At 44.4% G+C, this 20020-nt stretch overlaps 1 protein-coding gene across 1 annotated transcript in view; it reads right to left on the reverse strand.

The window, feature by feature from the left end:
* LOC119950873 (disintegrin and metalloproteinase domain-containing protein 12) overlaps positions 1 to 20020 on the reverse strand; it is a 451211-nt gene that overhangs the window by 171782 nt on the left and 259409 nt on the right. Inside the window, 1 exon segment of the mRNA XM_038773759.1 lies at positions 1118 to 1194. Within this exon segment, the coding sequence (XP_038629687.1) occupies positions 1118 to 1194 (77 nt within the window).

The following is a 20020-nucleotide window of genomic DNA, read 5'->3' on the forward strand; positions in this document are numbered from 1 at the left end:
TGGTGGGAGTCACTGGTGAGGCCTCTGCCCTGAGAGTGGCAGAGAAGCAGGAAGGATTCTGTAGACCGCAGTGCAAGTGTCCTCTGGTTGGGTTGAGGTCTGTTGCTCCCCTGCTTCCTCTGCAGTGGGGCAGCGCTTCTGAGGAGTGGCAACACCTGGTGGGCTCTTGATTGAGCTTGGCTCTTGATGACACAGCTGAGAGGAGGACACCCCAAGGCAATGGACTTGGAACCAAGTCACGAGCCGTTCCTGCACCGGGTCCAGGCAGCCACCCCCCAGTAAGCCTGACAGTTTTAAACTGTTTTTCAGTATTTTATGTCGCACGCTCCCCCTCCGAAGCCATGATGCCCAGTCCAAATTTGTGAATACTTGTAGTAATTCACACCTGCATGTCTTCTGCCTGAAAGAAGTGGAGCACTGTGTCCAATCCACTAATCACATTTAAATATATGCAAATGTTGGATTTGCATACTGCCGCTGGTGCAGGGCGCAAACCTCGTTATCGGCACCAGTGATGGACTGGAGTATGACGGCCAAATCTTTGCTGGGTGTGGACCTCCATTTTGGCCGGACACCCAAATCTCCGCCCGATCGCCGTTGGCATTTGCCGTGCCATGAGGCAGAGAATTCCGCCCAATAAAATCTCTTTCACTTGCACCAAATAGGAGTTCTATTACTATTGACAGTAACTGCTGCATATTATCACAGCAGGTGCACAGGAAGTACAAAGCAGACATACATATAACAAATCTTCAGCTGTCTTTCAACACCTTTAGCTTCGTAAATTAAGCAATTTTGAAAATTACATGCAACTGCTCAGTGAAACATGGAACCACATATAAAATAAAAGTCCAAATAGAAAACAAACTTTATTTAAAAAAAATCTGACCATTTCCCAGTACGATTAATTCAAAATCAGATCTGCATTGTTTTAGTAAGGCAGCATGTGAAGTTCAAGGCGGACAGGTCTTCAGTGGGGAGCAAAAATAAATACAGACCCTTGTGCATCTTGGACAAAAATCAGGGTTAATGGTGATCAACTTAGCACATGCGGCCAAAGCAGAAATGGCCCCATTCCAATATAGGCATTGTAAATTGAAAAGGGTTTAATTCATACCTGAGACCAGAACAAGTGCTGAGGCTGACAGTAGATTGAGAATATCCTTGCACATGACCATGGTAGTAGCAGTGGCCCTTAAAGGAAAATATTGCATAACATGAACTGTATTTCTTTCTCATGCAAGTGTTTCAACATTTCAATGATGATGTCCAATGCTATTGTGAATGCGTATTAAACTGCAAACAATATATTTAAAGTAAGAAGTCTTACAACACCAGGTTAAAGTCCAACAGGTTTGTTTCAAACACGAGCTTTCGGAGCACGGCTCCTTCTTCAGGTGAATAATATATTTAAAAGCATAGGAATAGCAGTTGTTGTTTGACCACATTATAGGATCCTTCAGTTCTAACAATTCTGAAAACCTCCTTCAAGCTGGGGCTGGTTTAGCACACTGGGCTAAATCGCTGGCTTTTAAAGCAGACCCAGGCAGGCCAGCAGCACGGTTCGATTCCTGTACCAGCCTCCCCGGACCAGGCGCCGGAATGTGGCGACTAGGGGCTTTTCACAGTAACTTCATTGAGGCCTACTCGTGACAATAAGCGATTTTCATTTCAATGCTGATCTCAATTTGCTAGACAAAATATCAGAAGATTGAGATCCTCAGTAAAGTAAAAAATATTCCGCGTGTGATCAGTTTTAAAATAATAAATTATGATATTTAACATCTGTTAGACTAAATTTCACAGGTCTACAGGAACACTACAGATGTTTTAATTGTATGAAGCATATTTTAAACATCACCTGAAGTCCTCTGCCATGCTGATTATAAAATAATGAGCACTAATTATTTTATAAGAGAAAAATGAATCCTATACTATCCACACACGCACCTCACATTCGAAGTAGCCCATTTGCCAAGGATTCATCTGCAATGAGTTAAGGTGAACAGGAATTTCCCATTCCCTCACAATGAATACTCTTGAATGGCAGATTATTACTGACCGCTGAAATGCTGTCTTTCAGTAACTCTATTCAATACTTGTAAATGGTCTGCGAAAGATCCGTTTAGCTAAGAGTGCAAACTTGATGTAAATGTGCATGAAGAGGGCAGGGAAAGAGATTTTGTCCTGGGTTTGCACCAAGTCTGACTAACTCAGGAGCCATTTCTGGGATTCCCGCCTCCAATGCCATTTCCGGATATTTTTGCCTGTACGGGATAAGGGTGCAGGTAGCCTACCTGTACACTGCACGCCCATCTTTGCTGGTTCCACTGCTGAGGTTGGCTGTTTTAATCCTTCCTGCAATTTTTGTGAAGTCAGCCTCTTTATGTAAGTAGGCGTGATTTACTGCCTCTCAGAAGAAATGTGAACTATGGAGGAACCCTTGTCACAAGTGGGGAAACAAAAATCCCCGCCTACTTCTGAAATTCTTTCATTGACAGGTTTTGAAATACAAAATAATGCTCATTCAGTTCCAATAGTTAGTTGCTATATTGCGTTAGCTGTGTTTTTACTGAAGTGATTGATAATAGGTTCTGTCCTGCAAAGGTAAGTTGACTATTACATTGATCAAGTGTTGAAATGCATTTGAGTAGTTTTCCCAATGGGAAACTGTTTGGATACATTCAAAACTGAAGAAAACATTGCTCGGGGTTTGGGATCTCTAATAGAATGATCTAACATGATTTCAATGCCCACAGCTTTTTCAAATTGAAAAATAAAACCTTCAGCAGCTTTCACTTTGAGGAGAAATAAACACCACCTGCTTCTGGACTGCTTTGATTGACAGGACAATGGGTGGAGCTCAAATAAAATAGCTATCGGGTTTTTCAGTTTCAGTAGACTCCTTTGATACATTTCCCAGGATTTGTTTGTGCAGCTGAGGCCATTGGCTAGGTTACAAAGGCTCCAAAATCGCCTATCTCAGCACATGATATGTTCACAGTTTGATTGACAGTTTTAAGAAGTTATTAAACGATTATCTGTCTTTGGTATGGTAAGTGAAACAGTTGTTAACTTGAGGGGATTAACATTTTGAATGTGTTTTCTGTAGGAGAACCTTTTGTCTATGAAGTATGATTGAGCTACAACTGTATTAGATTGTCAGAAGTTAATGATGTCAATTCCATTTCAAAGGCATGACACTGAGAGTCTGTTCAGAGTAGGTATCAGGTGAATGGCTGTAGAAGATACATGGGGGAATGGAGGAGGCATTGAGGATAAATGGATGAGGGAGCATTGGAGTGGGCACTTGAAATATGAGGGACCATGGACAGTGCATGGGGATCATTAGAGGACTTAAAGCAGGTATGGGACTATGAGGGAGCACGGGGAATATAAGGTACACGTGGGGTGGAGGGGATGAGGGCTTGAGAATCTGACAGTTATCATTAAAAATGAATGAATGTCCCAGTAAACAGAGATGGGTGGTTCTGGCCTGTCGGCCTCTCTATCTGCCTACCTCTTTTCTGCCTTGACCCAGCCTCTGGAGGTGTCAGGCCCGAGTCCATCCAACCCCCTGCTTTCCAACAGGAAACGGTGGGCAGGGGCTTTTTTTAAAGGAGATGGATCTTCCGGGTCAGGAAGTTTCCACTAGCTGGCATCAAAATAAGGTGGTTCAAATATTCTACATAAAGTTACTGGCAGTGAGCTGAATGCTGTTATCCTGTTCCTACCCTCTTATTTTCTCAAAACATCACTCCAAATGACTAATGAAGATGAACTTGCTTTGAACTATTTGCTTAAGAAAAACCCTTGTTAATGATGTATGCTGTACTATCCACCTTACTAAGTAAACTGAAGCTGCTTGATCAGCATTTAATAAAACTTTCAGTGGGTGAAATTGGTCCATGCCGTAGCAGGGAATGGGCTTGTAACAATTTCTCATCGTGCCTGACCTTCTTTCCAATGAAGTTGACAGCATTCAGTTTAAGAGAAATCAGTGACGGGTAATAAATGCTGGCCCAGCCAGTGATGCCCCATCCCCTGAATGAATAGGACGATAGTTCAAACTCTTTTCAGAGACCCATTTCCGAATCTCACTGTCAGTTTTAATTAGCTTGAATTTAAAAACCTTGGCAAAATTTGACAAATCAATTGGAAAGCAAACTGGCATAGTGTTTAACAGGCTGCCAATTTGGGAGAAATCCATTTCCCACTGCTGGGGTGGACCAATTTCATCTCCCTAAAGTCTGGATTTGTTGATTCACGTGACAGGCTTTTCAACAGCAAATGGATCTGTTCCTTAGTACTTTCGTACAAAACATATTTTTGATTGAAATGTTCAATGAGGCATCCGTATTGATGCAATGCTCTGTGAATTAATTTCTCCTCCCATAACTTTGCAACAAATCCCTTTCAACCAAAAGATACTCAGAAAACTGTTCCACATAGCATTCAGTAGAACTTTATCTGTGAAGTTCCATTATGTCTCAGTTGCTTTAGACAGTGAGTAGCTGAACCAACTAAACTGTCAGGTTCCAGTTTAATTATTCATCTGTGGTGAATTAGATGTTTCAGCAAATGAACAATAAGGAAGAACCTTTTAAAAATAGTTTTCCAATTAAGGGGCAATTTAGTGTGGCCAATCCACTTAGCCTGCACATCTTAGGTTGTGGGGGTGAGACCCACGCAGACACGGGGAGAATGAGCAAATTCCACATGGACAGTGACCCGGGGCCGGTATCGAACCCGGGTTCTCGGCGCTATGATGCAACAGTGCTAACCACTGTATCACCGTGCCGCCAGGACAACAAGGAAGAAACAATTGCTCCAAAGCCCCCAGGGTTCAGAAGATGATAATCAGCCGGTCTGTCTGATTTGATTGCTATTCGATGCTCCTTGCTGGAAATACACAAGTGGACACTGGGTGGAGATATCGTCCTGAATTTCCAGTGGACACTGGGTGAAGATATCATTCTGAATTTCCATTTCGATGCGGGTAGCAGGATTAGAGAAACTTTCTGGCTTGGGCTGACTCTGAATTTCCATTTCGAGGCGGGTAGCAGGATTAGAGAAACTTTCTGGCTTGGGCTGACTCTGAATTTCCATTTCGAGGCGGGTAGCAGGATTAGAGAAACTTTCTGGCTTGGGCTGCCCAACTTGGGAGAAGGTGTCCACAAAGGTGAGATCTTCATTGCTGTGTGGTGGGTGCAGGCTGGTGATGGGTCAGCTAACCTATGAAACAGGTCGGAGGCAGCCACAAGTGCCAAGGTGCATTGTTTAAAAGGCCCGCCACGGTGCTGTGAGACATGGTTCCAGTTAAAATAAAAACATAAGATCCTCCAGCATCAAACCCCCTCAGAAATTCGCCATACACCATCCATGCCACAGTATGTCCTCCATCCACCCCATGACCTCTGATCCCCCCCTTTATGTCAACCTATGCCCCTCCACTCATCGCTAATGGTCCCTCATACCCCAAATGCCAAGCTATAGCATTTCCATGCCCATTGGTACACTAAATACTGCATAGAACCAATCAACCCTATAGTGACAGTAGGATGGGTAAAAACAACGCTTTGAAAAAGTAATTCATTCAAAACTTTCTACTGCTAAACAAAAAAAAATTCAATACAAGGCAATAAAAGTGTCAATCATGTCGATCCTTTAAAGTATCAATAACAAAAACCCCAAACTCTTGAAACCAGTTAATCTTGTGTAAATAAATATTGAAACTGATGCCGAGATCAAAGAGCCTGAGCTGGTTATACCCTGGGGTGCAGCTGTTTCAACAAGCTTAAAGGATGTCTGGGCTCTCAGTCAAGCCTCATTATGGATGACTCATCCTGGCTCAGTGAAAATTCAACCCATATGATCAGTCACAGCTTTCATGCTCATATTGTAGAATTTCTACAGCGCAGAAGGAGGCCATTTGGCCCAATGAGTCTGCACCGACCCTCCGAAAAAGCATCCTACCTCGGCTCAGTCCACTGCCCTCTCCCCATAACCCCACATAACCTTTGGACACTATAAGGCAATTTAGCATGGCCAATTCACCTAATCTGCACATCTTTGGACTGTGGGAGGAAACTGGAGCAGCCGGAGGAAATGGAGGCACAGGGAGAATGTGCAAACTCCACCCAGACAATGAACCAAGGGCGGAATCAAGCCTGAGTCCCTGACGCTCTGCCCATTTTCAGGCTGGTACTTTCTATCTAAGATCACACCTGAGAAATATTACTTCGGCAGTTTAGTGAAGGTGCCTGATGTTCAGTGCCACTGCAGAACAGTCAACTCCTCCATCTATCCCTACAAGGGATAGCAGCAAGCCATCACTAGAAAGGATGTGTGTCATGTGATGCAGTTTTAGTGAGCCTCTGAATCTCATTCTAGTCCAATTCCCATTGTAGACAGCAACCAAGCCCTGTCAATATATGCAGCAACTATTAGTGATTGCATCCACTGGCATGGAGGAATTCCAGAAAGATCTGCTGGACAAGCCCAAATTATACAGTCCTCAAGAACTATGCAAGGATGAACATAAGTATGAAGCTTTCTTTGCAGGTTGACAAAGCTTACAGCTCCTAAGTACAACCCCAATTGATGAAACAATTACTAGAATACCTAAACTTAGAAAGACATGTGAAAGGTATGGCCTTCTGTATGCACCAAAGACAAGACCAGCTTTCCAGAAATTCTACAGGGCATGTGGTAGAAAGGAACATTGGCACAAGAGCAACGGCACTGATCTAAACAGACTGTACACATGGGGTACATACAAGCAATAAGAATGACAATCCGGTATCCCATCAGAAACATGTATATGAGGTGACTGACAAACCAGAAAATGACGATGATGTACACAAAAAGACAAAAGAATGATAAGCACATGTTTTACACCATCAATCCAGTGGAAAATATAGACACCGTCACACCACCCAAAGCATGTGCCAAGGTCCAAAACATCTTTCTTAGAAAGTTAGTAACTATTCATTATTGACCAAGATTGGCACAGGTCCAATGACAATATAATCTCTCTGCAAATTCTAAAAGATGTACTCACAAACATGGAAGGCCATGCTAAAGCCTACTACTGTGCAACCTTTGGTGTACAACGGTTCACTAATTCCATGTTCAGGGTCCATAATCCTGGAATAAAAGTATAATCAATCCTCCTGGGTGTCACAGATGTTCTATATCGTGGAGACTAAAGGCCCAGTGATCATAGTTTTACTGGCATGCTGCGACTTTATATTGGTGACAACCCATGGAATCAGTCAGATCTCAAACAGCAGCTCAACCTCAGAAACTATCCCTATTGCCTCAGTTCATGTTGAGAATGTTTCGACAAAATTAGCGGTTTCAAGAGAGCTATAACATTACACTTGCAGGAGAATGCAAGTCTGTCAATGTTCTGTTACATATGAGAAACGCAAATGCCAGCAGCTACAAGAAGTAATGGCGAAAGATTCTACACTACAGAAACTATGGCAAACCATCAGTGAAGGATCGCCTGACTCAACTCAATATGTCCATGAACACATGATACCATTTTGATCTGACCAGGAGATTCTAGGCATCTCCCAGGGAGTCATTTCTAAAGAAAGGCAGGTCATCACACTAAAATCTTTGCAACCTGCTATTGTTCAACAACTTCATCACTCACACATGGGCATAGATCAGATGAGAATACTCAAAATAGAGGCAGTCTATGGGCAGAGTATGAGCAATGACATTGAAGTCATTGTGAGGAAGTGCAAAGCATTCCAAGAGCATATGTCAAGTCAGCACAAAGCACCACTGATTCCACATAATGTTCCGACCCAACTTTGGTCCAAAATTGCATCCAACCTCTTTCATGTCCATGGCACTGACTTCATCATCATCGCTAACTACTTTGTCAAGTAACTCATTTTTTAACAATTGCACAATATGTCATGCACAATTTTTTTGCACACCCTCAGTGCTATTTTCAGTTTATTGCGTGTCTCGAGAGGGATCATTATGGATAACAGTCCACAACTTATTGGTAAACATTTCAGGATATGTGTCAGAGGTGGCATATTCATCACATTACTTCTTCCTTTAATTAACCTAGATCTAACGAATGAATGATTTGCACTATTAAATTCCTTACTCTCAAATATAGACAGACCAAGCACAATCCACACATTGCAAAGTTACATCTAAGGAAGGGGGTCAGTTCAACTCAATTGGCTGGATGGCTGGCTCATGAGTCAGAGCACTGCCAACAGGTGGGTTCAATTCCTGTACCAGCATTCATGAATATCTTCCCGACCTTGCCCCTCGCCTGAGGTGTGGTGATCCTCAGGTTTAAATCACCACTAGTTAGCTCTCAAAGGGGAGAGCAGCTTATGGTCCTCTGAGGCTGTGGCAACATTTATATTTCGGGGGTTGGTTGGCTCAGTTGGCTGGATGGCTGGTTTGTGATGCGGGTTCAATTCCCATGCAGGCTGAGGTTATTCATGAAGGCCATGCCTTCTCTAAAGTTCAGTGTATGGTTGCTAATCAATGTTGCTGGTGCTACTGTTGGCCTCAATACCCTGGATTAGAGAGGGGAAAATCACTCAAGGATCTCATTACCCAGGAACTCTTGCTGAAACTGCAATTTTGGCCTGTCAGAAGAGGATGGGACCAGACTTCACTTGAGGTGGTGACCCTCAGGCTAAATCACCACCAGTCAGCTCTCTTTCAAAGGGGAGAGTAGCCTATGGTCCTCTGGAACTGTGGCGACATTTACATTTACATCTGGGAGCGACACCTTTAAGTGTAACTATTCCATCACCAGCAGAGAATTATGGGCTGGATTCTCCGCCGTTGGGATGCTCCATTTTGCCGGCAGCCCGGGGGTTTCCCGAAAGCGTGGCTGTCCCACAATGGGAAACCGCATTGACCAGCGGGCGAAACGGAGCATCCCGCCGGCGTACTGAACCAGAAAGCTGGCGTGGCAGGGCGGGGAATCCAGCCCTATGTTTGGCAGACAAGTGCATACCAATTTACCTACTCTTTTTTTTTATAAATGTTTTTTATTCAGTTTTCATGTTTTATATTGAACAAATTACAAATTGTTAGAGAGAGAAAAAAAAAACACGCAAAAATTAACATATATATTTACAGGTGAGCATCTTCGTAGTAATAACTGTGGCCTCCCCCTCTTTGCCGGCATACATATTTTACATTCCCCAACATGTTTATTGGCATTTATTTAGTTTGGTTTTGGGCCTTAGCTAGCCATCAAACCCCCGTAACGAGCCCGTAGCCCCCCCCCCCTCCCCGCCGGCTACCTTCCCCCGACTATTCTTCCTCTTGTACGTTGGCCACAAACAGGTCCCGGAACAATTGCATGAATGGCTCCCACGTTCTGTGGAAGCCGTCGTCCGACCCTCGGATGGCGAATTTGATTTTCTCCATTTGGAGAGAATCCGAGAGGTCGGACAGCCAGTCTGCAGCTCTGGGCGGTGCTGTTGACTGCCAGCCAAACAGGATTCTACGGCGGGCGATCAGGGAGGCAAAGGCAAGGGCGTCCGCCCTCCTCCCCAGGAATAGATCTGGCTGGTCTGAAACCCCGAATACCGCCACTATCGGGCATGGCTCCACCCTCACCCCCACCACTTTGGACATAGCCTCGAAGAAGGCTGTCCAGTACTCCACAAGTCTGGGGCAAGACCAGAACATGTGGGCGTGGTTGGCCGGGCCTCTTTGGCACCGCTCACATCTGTCCTCCACCTCCGGGAAGAACCTACTCATACGGTTTCTCGTTAAGTGGGCTCTATGTACCACTTTTAGTTGCGTCAGGCTGAGCCTTGCGCACGTGGAGGTGGAGTTGACCCTATGCAGTGCTTCGCTCCAGAGTCCCCACCCTATCTCCATCCCCAGGTCGTCCTCCCATTTCCTTCTTGTTGCGTCCAGTACGGTGTCGTCCCTATCTACCAGTCGGCCATACATGTCACTACAGTTCCCTTTCTCTAGGATACTTGCGTCCAGTAGGTCTTCCAGTAGTGTCTGTCGTGGCGGTTGTGGGTACGTCCTTGTCTCCTTTCGTAGGAAGTTTTTGAGCTGCAGGTACCGTAGCTCGTTCCCCCCAGCTCAATTTACCTACTCTTACCCGCTATACTCCCAGAAACTGGAAATGAAGAGGACTAATGTGCACAATCAAAATAGGGTACAGAATTGCCATATTTACAGTTGGGACAACAAGTTCACATCCAGGATCTCACAGAAGGTACACAGCAACTTGTCGAGGTGATAAAGATTTGTTCAGAACCAGGGCCATATGAAGTCATTACACATAAAGGTGTAATGGTGAGGCATAACTGAGGACGAAGCAGATCCATTCCAGCTCCTCAACCACCATACAGCCATAATCCATCTAGGGCAAGATCCAAAATGCAACCAAGATCTACATTCAAGGTTACAGCGAGCAATTAAAGAAACTTCCAGACAAGCTTATCATTATAAAATTATAAGATTACCTCTACGCTTTAGGACTCACCAGTCCTATACACTTATGTAACGGTAACTAAACATGAACATGTATTGTAAATGGTTACATTTTTTGAAAAGGCAGGGGGAGTTAAAGGGAAAGGGGGATGTTGTAATTTGCCTTTAAGGGATAGCAGCATGCCATCACTAGAAAGGAAGTGTGTCATGTGATCCAGTCTCCACTTCGTTTTGGCCTGTGAGCTTCAAGCTTTCCATTTATGTATATACTTTTTTATGTGCCTAGTCTAAATAAGTGAACCCACAACATGTTTATCCAATCCCAGAAGAGATATTGGTGCTTTTACATCATCATAAAATGTGACAGGTATGATCCTTGCGTGGCATGTACCTAATTTAAAATACACTTACCAATGTCAATATTTACGCACACACTGAAAGAATGGAGCAGGTGTGGTAATATTGAAGTATACAGATTACAATAACCAATGGAGTAACAAACAAAATCTAGATAGCGTTACCAATGAGAGTTGACACAATAAACTTCAGAATGTTCAGAGCCCACTAAGTGTTAAATGATTATCACATTTAATTGCCTAATTTAACAACCTGTTCAGCGTATTCTGTCGCTGTTCTTACTTTACAACAATGTGCTTCTTTCACATATAAATTATTGTGTCACAGTGTACTGGCTTGCAATGCAGAACAATGCCAGCAACGTGGGTTCAATTCCCGTACCGGCCTCCCCAAACAGGCGCCGGAATGTGGCGACTAGGGGCTTTTCACAGTAACTTCATTGAAGCCTACTTATGACAATAAGTGATTATTAGGGGATGGTTTAGCACAGTGGGCTAAACAGCTGGCTTGTAATGCAGAACAATGCCAGCAGCGCGGGTTCAATTCCCGTACCAGCCTCCCCGAACAGGCGCCGGAATGTGGCGACTCAGGGCTTTTCACAGTGACTTCATTGAAGCCTACTCATGACAATAAGCTATTATTATTTTCTGCAAATATTACGAGAATTATTAACTTCAGTTAAGCTGCAGCAGTGAACCAGATTCATAAAATGGAAAGTAAGCAAAACAGTGCTGTGAAATTAAATTAGGTTATGTGCTTTTCATTGACGCTGCACCTGAACAAACAATTCCAGCAATCATAGATGAAAGCTTTTACTATCTTAGATCGAAAATATTTTAGGACTGAGCCTTCCCTTTCCTTTTATTCTTGCACTGCATTTTATTATGTATCTGTTCTCTTCTGTCAAATTTTGTTACACAGCTATGTCACTGTTCAGTTTCATCTCACAGCAGGTGGATGGCTCCAAACATGATGTGCATTTCCTCATTAATCCTTGTCTTTCTTAAAACTTGCGTACATGGGGTCAGCATGACATGTAGTGCTTCTAATTACATTTGGTGACAATCCTATGACACCATGTACTAACTCCATGATTTGGAGGAACTTACATCAAAGAAGAAGTCAATAGAGGTATGGTTTTACACTGCTACTGGTGGAGTTGGTTTGAAATGGAGAGGGTGAGCAAGAATGTAGGATGGGTAACAAATCATAGAATCCGTACTGTGCAGAAGGAGGCCACTCGCCCCATCGAGCCTGCACTGACCCTCTAAAAGAGCACCCCACCTGGACCCACTCCCCTGCCCTATCTCATCTAATCTCCATCTAGCCTCTTGGACACTAAGGGACAATTTAGAATGCCCAATCCACTTAACCTAAATACTTATTGGTGATGCCCACATCCCATAAGAATAAAAAAAAGTCCTATTTCAGGATTACTAAGCCAGGATGTTCATAGAACATACAATGCAGAAGGAGGCCATTTGGCCTATCAAGTCTCCACCGACCCACTTAAGCCCTCACTTCCACCCTATCCCCGGAACCCAATAACCCCTCGTAACCTTCTTGGTTGCTAAGGACAATTTATCATGGCCAATCCACCTAACCTGCATGTCTTTGGACTGTGGGAGGAAACTGGAGCACCTGGAGGAAACCCACGCAGACACGGGGAGAACGTGCAGACTCTGCACAGACAGTAACCCAGCGGGGAATCGAACCTGGGACCCTGGCGCTGTGAAGCCACAGTGCTATCCACCTGTGCTACCGTGCTGCCCCTTATTCATTAATGTGCTGTCCTTATTCATTACAGAGCCCGGATAGGCACCGGAATGTGGCGACTAGGGGCTTTTCACAGTAACTTCATTGAAGCCTACTCGTGACAATAAGCGATTTTCATTTCATTTCAGAAGATATCTTTCAAACCACATACAAGGAGTCAAGAAAATTTGGAGCTGGTTTGAATGAGAAGGCTGAGTCATTGACCTGGATATTGGTCAGAAGGACAGGCACTCAGAGAAAAGGAACAAAGAGGTACAGGGGCAATGATCAGTCAGTCATCCATCTAAGGCTGTGGCAAAAGTTGGTGTACTGAGGCTAAGCTCATTCATCTAGCCTAAATCTGGTTAGGGCCAGAAGGCTGACCTGGAATAGGTAGGTAAGGCTGTGGCGTATGTGATTTTTTTTCCTTTTTTCTTCTTGAATCAAGGTTAGTTTTGACTATCTCGGCTACTCTAATTAAATTAAACTTTTCAATTGTCTGTGGCTGGACTGCGCCAGGTATTTCAGTCTGCCTTCAGGAAGATTGAACCACCGCACCTGAGAGCGTGGCTCAGATAACAGGGAATCTTATGTTTATCACCCTTGGATAACTGGGGACACTCGAACACGAGATGCTCAGATTGTTTATGGATTTAAATCTAGTAACAGAGTCAATGCTTATTGTGGGGGGAGAGGAGGAAGGGTGAAGAAATAATTTAACAACACAAAAAAAAAATCCATATACACACTTAACTTAAAGCAAATTCTGATTGCCTTTTAGTAATCATGTCATTGGTATTCAAGAGGAAATTACTATCAGGAAGTCAGGAAATGACTGCAAAGAAGAACTATCAAAAGAGACACAGCAGCAGTAATAATGAGTCACTGAAGAATGAAACATGGATTAACTCGCTCAGCCCTTGGGTCTGAACAATTTTATTCTTTTAGTGTTGGTCTCTTGAAGAAATAAAAGAGTGAAAATATTCTTTTTGGCAATGTGATTTTATAACTGACCATAACATTTAATACATTAAAAATGCCTGTACAATTTTATTTTAAACGCATGTTCAAAAATAGAGCAGGATTATAATTTTCTTTGGAATGTTCTCATTTTCAATACACACTTATTCATCGTTGTGATTGTAACAAGTTAGCGCAGCACGGTGGCACAATGGGTTAGCATTGCTGCCTCACGGGGCCGAGGTCCCAGGTTCGATCCCGGCTCTGGATCACTGTCTGTGTGGAGTTTGCACATTCTCCCCGTGTTTGCATGGGTTTCGCCCCCACAACCCAAAGATGTGCAGGGTAGGTGGATTGGCCACGCTAAATTGCCGCTTAATTGGAAAAATGAATTGGGTACTCTAAATTTATGATTAAAAAATGATTGTAACAAGTTCATTTTAGCTTAAAAGGCAAGCAAGAAATTTGGAAACTGTAAAAGAAAAGATGGGTCAGCAGAATAGAGCGGTAGAGGAATAGGATGTAGCTCCTTCCTTTTTCCTGCCCCACCCCTAACATATGTTAGTGATCCTAACATAGCTAACCTGATAAAATGGGACAGATTTTCAGGAAAATTCCAGACCCTGCAAACCCGACTCGGGAGAAAGTGCCTCGGATGGTCAGAGTTTTGTTTGGTTGCGGATAGGTGCTAACTGGCATTGGGACTGCCGTCCCTAGAAACAGTGTGGAGGCAGCCACAGGGGCTGCTGGGTGCCCGGGCAGGCTGTTTAAAAGATGTAAAAACAAAGCAGTCCTCACACTTCACACACTCCCCACTGCCCAAGCATGATCCCAATGCCGGTTACCGCATTCCCCCACCCACTCCCCGTAATCCCTCATGCTCCCCATTCCAACTTTGTGCCAATGCATGACACTCATCCCAATGATCCTTTAAAGCCCCATGCCAACTTAGTGCCAACCATATCAACCCCGCCCGCTCAGCCTTTCCGATTCCTCTCTTCCCTTTGCTGACCAACTGTGGCCTGGTGCCAAAGGCATGCTTGCCTAACAGCCAGCCAACATCTTAATATGGCTGGTCACACCTGGAGACAGAAATGAAAAGTATGAACATTAAATTTGGAAGGGCCCGCTTTTCTGGATTCCCAGTCCCTGTACTCACTTCCCGAATCTAAGTTAATATCTAACCCAAGGTAGTCATCTTGTACTGGTCTCCCCGAACAGGCGCCGGAATGTGGCGACTAGGGGCTTTTCACAGTAACTTCACTGAAGCTTACTTGTGACAATAAACAATTACTATCAATGTCATGCTGCTAAGCAGATAAAATGTAACTTTAGCAGCTTAGATTCAGACTTCATTTTTCTTAAATTCCATGGGAATTCTTGGCACTTATAACAAGGTTAACGAAAGCTATGCCACGTAATAATGCTTTTATTGTCTTCCGTTCAATGTTCATCAGGACACCCCTGGCTCTATGCTTAAAAGCATCCTATATTAGTAAGATCTCATATTCTTAATTGAAAATACTTTCTCCTCGATTGCTCTCCTGAGATCTACACCATCAGCAAATCTTTTGCGAGCGCACTGTATAAATCTGTCTCCATGACGCATTCTCACTGAACCATCATCGTAAAGTTGCAATATTGAGTCTGATGTGGCAAAGGGGAGATTGAGTTTTGTATAGCCCACAAAATAGGCGAACAACAATACGAGAACCTTTGCCCAGAATCACTAAATATATTCTGGGAGTGGGCCAAAATTCCCAGTCAAGGAGAAGATTTTGTTTTGATTTCTTACTGAAAGTAAGGAGAAAGACAATAAGATATGAGGGAATAAATGTAACAATTGCGGAAAGAACGTTTACTGATGTTCAAATGCAGAGAATGGGCAATAAAGAGTAAAACAGTATTGGGTCAATGAAGTGTGTGCACCTGAGGAAGATCACAAAGGTAATAAAAAATGAGACCTTGGGAGCACTGAAATGTAGAAGAGGTTGGCAAGGATAGGAAGAACAATCATCTTCTCAAATTATATAACACACTTAAAATGGAAATGGCAAGATTAAAACATATTTTCCACATTTGACCACTCAATGTATTTGTGACCATTTCTTAAATATATTCCCTTGGGAGAAAAATGCAACTGTTGAGATTAATACATTCGAGGCAAAATTCAGGGTCACAAAATCACAGAACTGTTACAACGCAGGAGGCCAAGCAGAATCTGCACCAGTTCTCCCGAATGAACAATTCACCTCGAGCCATTCCCCCGCCTTCTCCCTCTAACCCTGCACATTCTTCCTTTTTAGAGAACACTAAATTCCCTTCTGAATGCCTCGATTGAATTTCCCTGCACCACACTGTCAGGCAGCGCATTCCAGGACTTAACTATTCATTTTTATATAATTCATTCATGGCATGTGGCCATTGCTGGTTGGGCCAGGGTTTACTACCGAACCCCGATTGACCTTGATCTGAGCGGCTTGCTGGGACATTTCTGAGGGCATTTAAGAGTCAACCATATTGTTATGGATCTGGAGTCACATGAAGGCCAGACCAGGTAAGGGTGGCAGATTTCCTTCCCTCAAGGATATCAGTGAACCAGATTGAACATGTAACAATCCGATTGGTATACTAATGCCCTTTAACGAAGGAAACCTGCTGTCCTTACCTGGTATGGCCTACTTGTGACTCCAGACGCACAGAAATGTGGTCAACTCTTAAATGCCCTCTGAAATAGCACTGGGAGCCATTCAGTTGTATTCAACCACTAGAAAGAAAATAAAAAGATGACCACCCAGCAAACCCTGACCGATCAACCATCTAAAATCTTCCTTACTAACATCTGTGCCGAAATTGGGAGAGCTGTCCCACAGGCTAGTCATACTACAGCCTGACATACCTTAAAATATCCCAGACACCACCATCACCATTCCTGTCCCACCTGCATGTCAGACCAACAGAGGTGAAGTCTCATGGGCAAGGAAATCTGGTGATTACCATGTACTGTCTCCCCATAGCTGATCACCTCGCATTCGCAACAATCTTCAGCCAGAAGTGCCGAGTGGATGATCCATCTCTGTCTCCTCCGGAGGTCCCCAGCATCACAGATGTCAGTCATCAGCCAAATCTATTCATGAAACGGCTGAAGGCACTGGATACTGGAAAATCTATAGACCCAGGCAATATTCGGGTCATTGTACTAGAGACTTGTGCTCCAGAACTTGCCTTGGATCAAGCTGTTCCAGTTCAACCACAACACATTCACCCGGCAATGTGGAAAATTGTCCAGCTGTGTCCTGTGCACAAGAAACAGAACAAATTCTTTTTAAAAATAAATTTAGAGTACCCAATTATAATTTTCCAACTAATGGACAATTTAATGTGGCCAATCCACCTAACCCCCACATATTTGGATTATGGGGGTGAAACCCATGCAGGCATGGGGAGAAAGTGCAAACTCCACACAGACAGTGACCTGGGGTCAGGATTGAACATGAGTCCTCAGCATGGTATGCATCAGTGCTAACCACTGTGTCATCGTACCACCCAACAGAACAAATCCAACCCAGCTAATTACTGCTCTATCAGTCCACTCAAGACCATCAGTAAAGTGATGGAAGGGGTCATCAATATCGCTATCAAGCACCATTTACCCAGCAATGACCTGTTCATGGATGCTCAGTTTGTGTTCTGCGAGAGTCACTCACTTCCTGAGCTCATTACAGCCTTGGTTAAAATATTAACAACAGAGCTGAATTTCAGAAGTGAGGTGAGAGTGACTGCCCTTGACACCAAGACAGCATTTGACCGAGTGTGGCATCAAAGAGCCCTAGCAAAACTGGAGTCAATGGGAATTGCGGGGGAAACCCTCTGCTGGTTGGAATCATATTTAGCACATGGGCGGCCTGGAAGCACTGCAGTTAGCACTGGCACCTCAGAGCCAGAGACCCGGGTTCAATTCTGGCCTTGGGTGACTATTTGTGTAGAGTTAGCACTTTCTCAGTGTCTGCATGGGTTTCTTCCGGTTTCCTCCTACATTCCAAAGATGTGCAGGTTCGGTGTGAGTGTCCAGGTGTGTGCAGATGAGCTGGAGTTGTGCGATTACGACCATGAGATCTGGGTGGGCCTAGGTATGGTGTTCATTCAGAGGATCAATGCAGACTTGAAGGGCCAAATGGCCCCCTTCTGCATTGCTGGAATACTATGTTTTTAAAGGAAGATGGCTGTGGTGGTCGGAGGTCATTCATCCCGTACCGGCCTCCCCGAACAGGCGCTGGAATGTGGTGACTAGGGGCTTTTCACAGCAACTTCATTGAAGCCTACTTGTGACAATAAGCAATTATTATTATCTCAGCTGTAGGACATCACTGCAGGAGTTCCTTCGTCCTCAGACCAGCCATCTTCAGCTGCTTCATCAATGACATTCCTTCCATCATAAGGTCAGAAGTGGGTATATTTTCTGATTGCGCAATGTTCAGCACCATTCACAACTCCTCAGATACTGAAGCAATCTATGTCCAAATGCAGCAAGACCTGAGTAATATCCTGGATTGGGCTGACATGTGGCAAGTAACATTCGCATCACACAAGTGCCAGGCAATGACTATTTCTAACAAGAGAGGGTTTAACCATTACCCCTTGATATTCAATGGCATTACCATCGCTGAATCCCCCACTATCAGCTTCCTGAGGAATACCATTAACCACAAACTGAACTGGACTAGCCATACAATTACTGTGGCTACCAGAGCTGGTTGGCTGGTGGGAGAGATGTGGAGAGTAACTCACATATTGACCACCCAAAGCCATCCATCACCTACAAGGCACAAGTCAGGACTGTAATGAAATACTCTCCATTTGCCTCAATGAGTGCAGCTCCAATAACAAGAAGCTCAGCACCATTCAAGACAAAGCAGTCCGCTTGATTGTTACCTTTTCGCTAAACATTCAATTCCTCCACCACCGACAAACAGCGGCAGCCTCGTGCACCATTTACATGAAGCACCACAGGAACTCACAACAGCCTCAAACACAACAGTAGTAGATACATAATAATAATCTTTATTACTGTCACAATTAGGCTTACATTAACAGTGCAATGAAGGTCCTGTGAAAATCCACTAGTCGCCAAACACCAGCACCTGTTCAGGTACACTGAGGGAGAATTAAGAATGCCTAATTCACCTAACAAGCCTTTTGGGACTTGGGGGAGGAAAGCGGAGCAACCGGTGGAAAACGACGCAGACACGGGGAGAACGTGCAGACTTCACACAAACAGTGATCCAAGCTGGGAATCTAACCCGCGTCCCTGGCGCTGTGAAGCAACAATGCTAACCAATGCGCTACCGTGCGTGAGGATGTGATGGTGTGAGGATGTGATGATGTAGGGGTGTGACGGCATGAGAAGTGGTGGTCTAAGGGCGTAATGGCGTGAGGTGTGATGGCATGAGGGTACGATGGCGTGAGGTCAGGAAGTGAGGGCGTGAAGGTGCAATGGCATGAGGTGGTCAGGACCTGAGGGTGTGATGGCGTGAGGGTGTGATAGTGCGAGGTTGTGATGGCGTAAGGGTGTGAGGGTGTGTTGGTGTGATGGAGTGAGGTGGTCAGGACATGAGGGTGTGATGGTGTGAGAGTGTATAACGTGAGGGTGTGACGGCGTGAGGGTGTGATCACGTGAGGGTGTGATGGCGTGAGGGTGTGATGGCATGAGGGTGTGATGGTGTGAAGTTGTGATGGTGTGATGGCGTGAGGCGGTCAGGAAATGAGGGCGTGAAGGTGTGAGGGTATGATGGCGTGAGGGTCTGAGGTGGTCAGGATGCGAGGGTGTGATGGCATGAGGGTCTGAGGTGGTCAGCATGTGAGGGTGTGATGGTGTGAGGCGGTCAGGAAGTGAGGGTGTGATGGTGTGAGGGTGTGATGTCGTGAGGCGGTCAGGAGGTGAGGGCGTCAAGGTGTGAGGGTGTGATGGCGTGAGGTGGTCAGGATGTGAGGGTATGATGGCGTGAGTCATGGGAACACCACCACGTGGAGGTTCCCTTCTAAGTCACTCACCATTCTGACTTGGAAATATATCACCGTTCTTCCACTATCCAGGCTAAAATCCTGGAGCTCCCACCCTAACAGCACGGTGGGTGTATGTACACTCCATGGACTGTAGCAGTTCAAGAAGGCAGCTCACCACCATCTTCTCAAGGGCAACCAAGGATGAGCAATAAATGCTGGCCTAACCAGGGATGTCCGTATCTCATAAATTAATTTAAAAACATAACGTCTATAACCTCTTTTATACCCTATGCCCCATTAAAGGAGCCTAGAGTATTTTGACTTTATTAACTTTTTGTCTTTTCAGCTAAACCTCCAGAGCCCTCTGCTCCTATAATCACTTTAGAGCTGTCTATTGTCTAAATTCCTTTTTAAAAAAAAGCATTTTCTTATAAACATGTATCAAAACAGATTACAGCGAGTAATCACCCCGGGAAACATAACC

This window comes from Scyliorhinus canicula, chromosome 16 (genome assembly GCF_902713615.1).
Source record: "Scyliorhinus canicula chromosome 16, sScyCan1.1, whole genome shotgun sequence".
Taxonomy (NCBI): domain Eukaryota; kingdom Metazoa; phylum Chordata; class Chondrichthyes; order Carcharhiniformes; family Scyliorhinidae; genus Scyliorhinus; species Scyliorhinus canicula.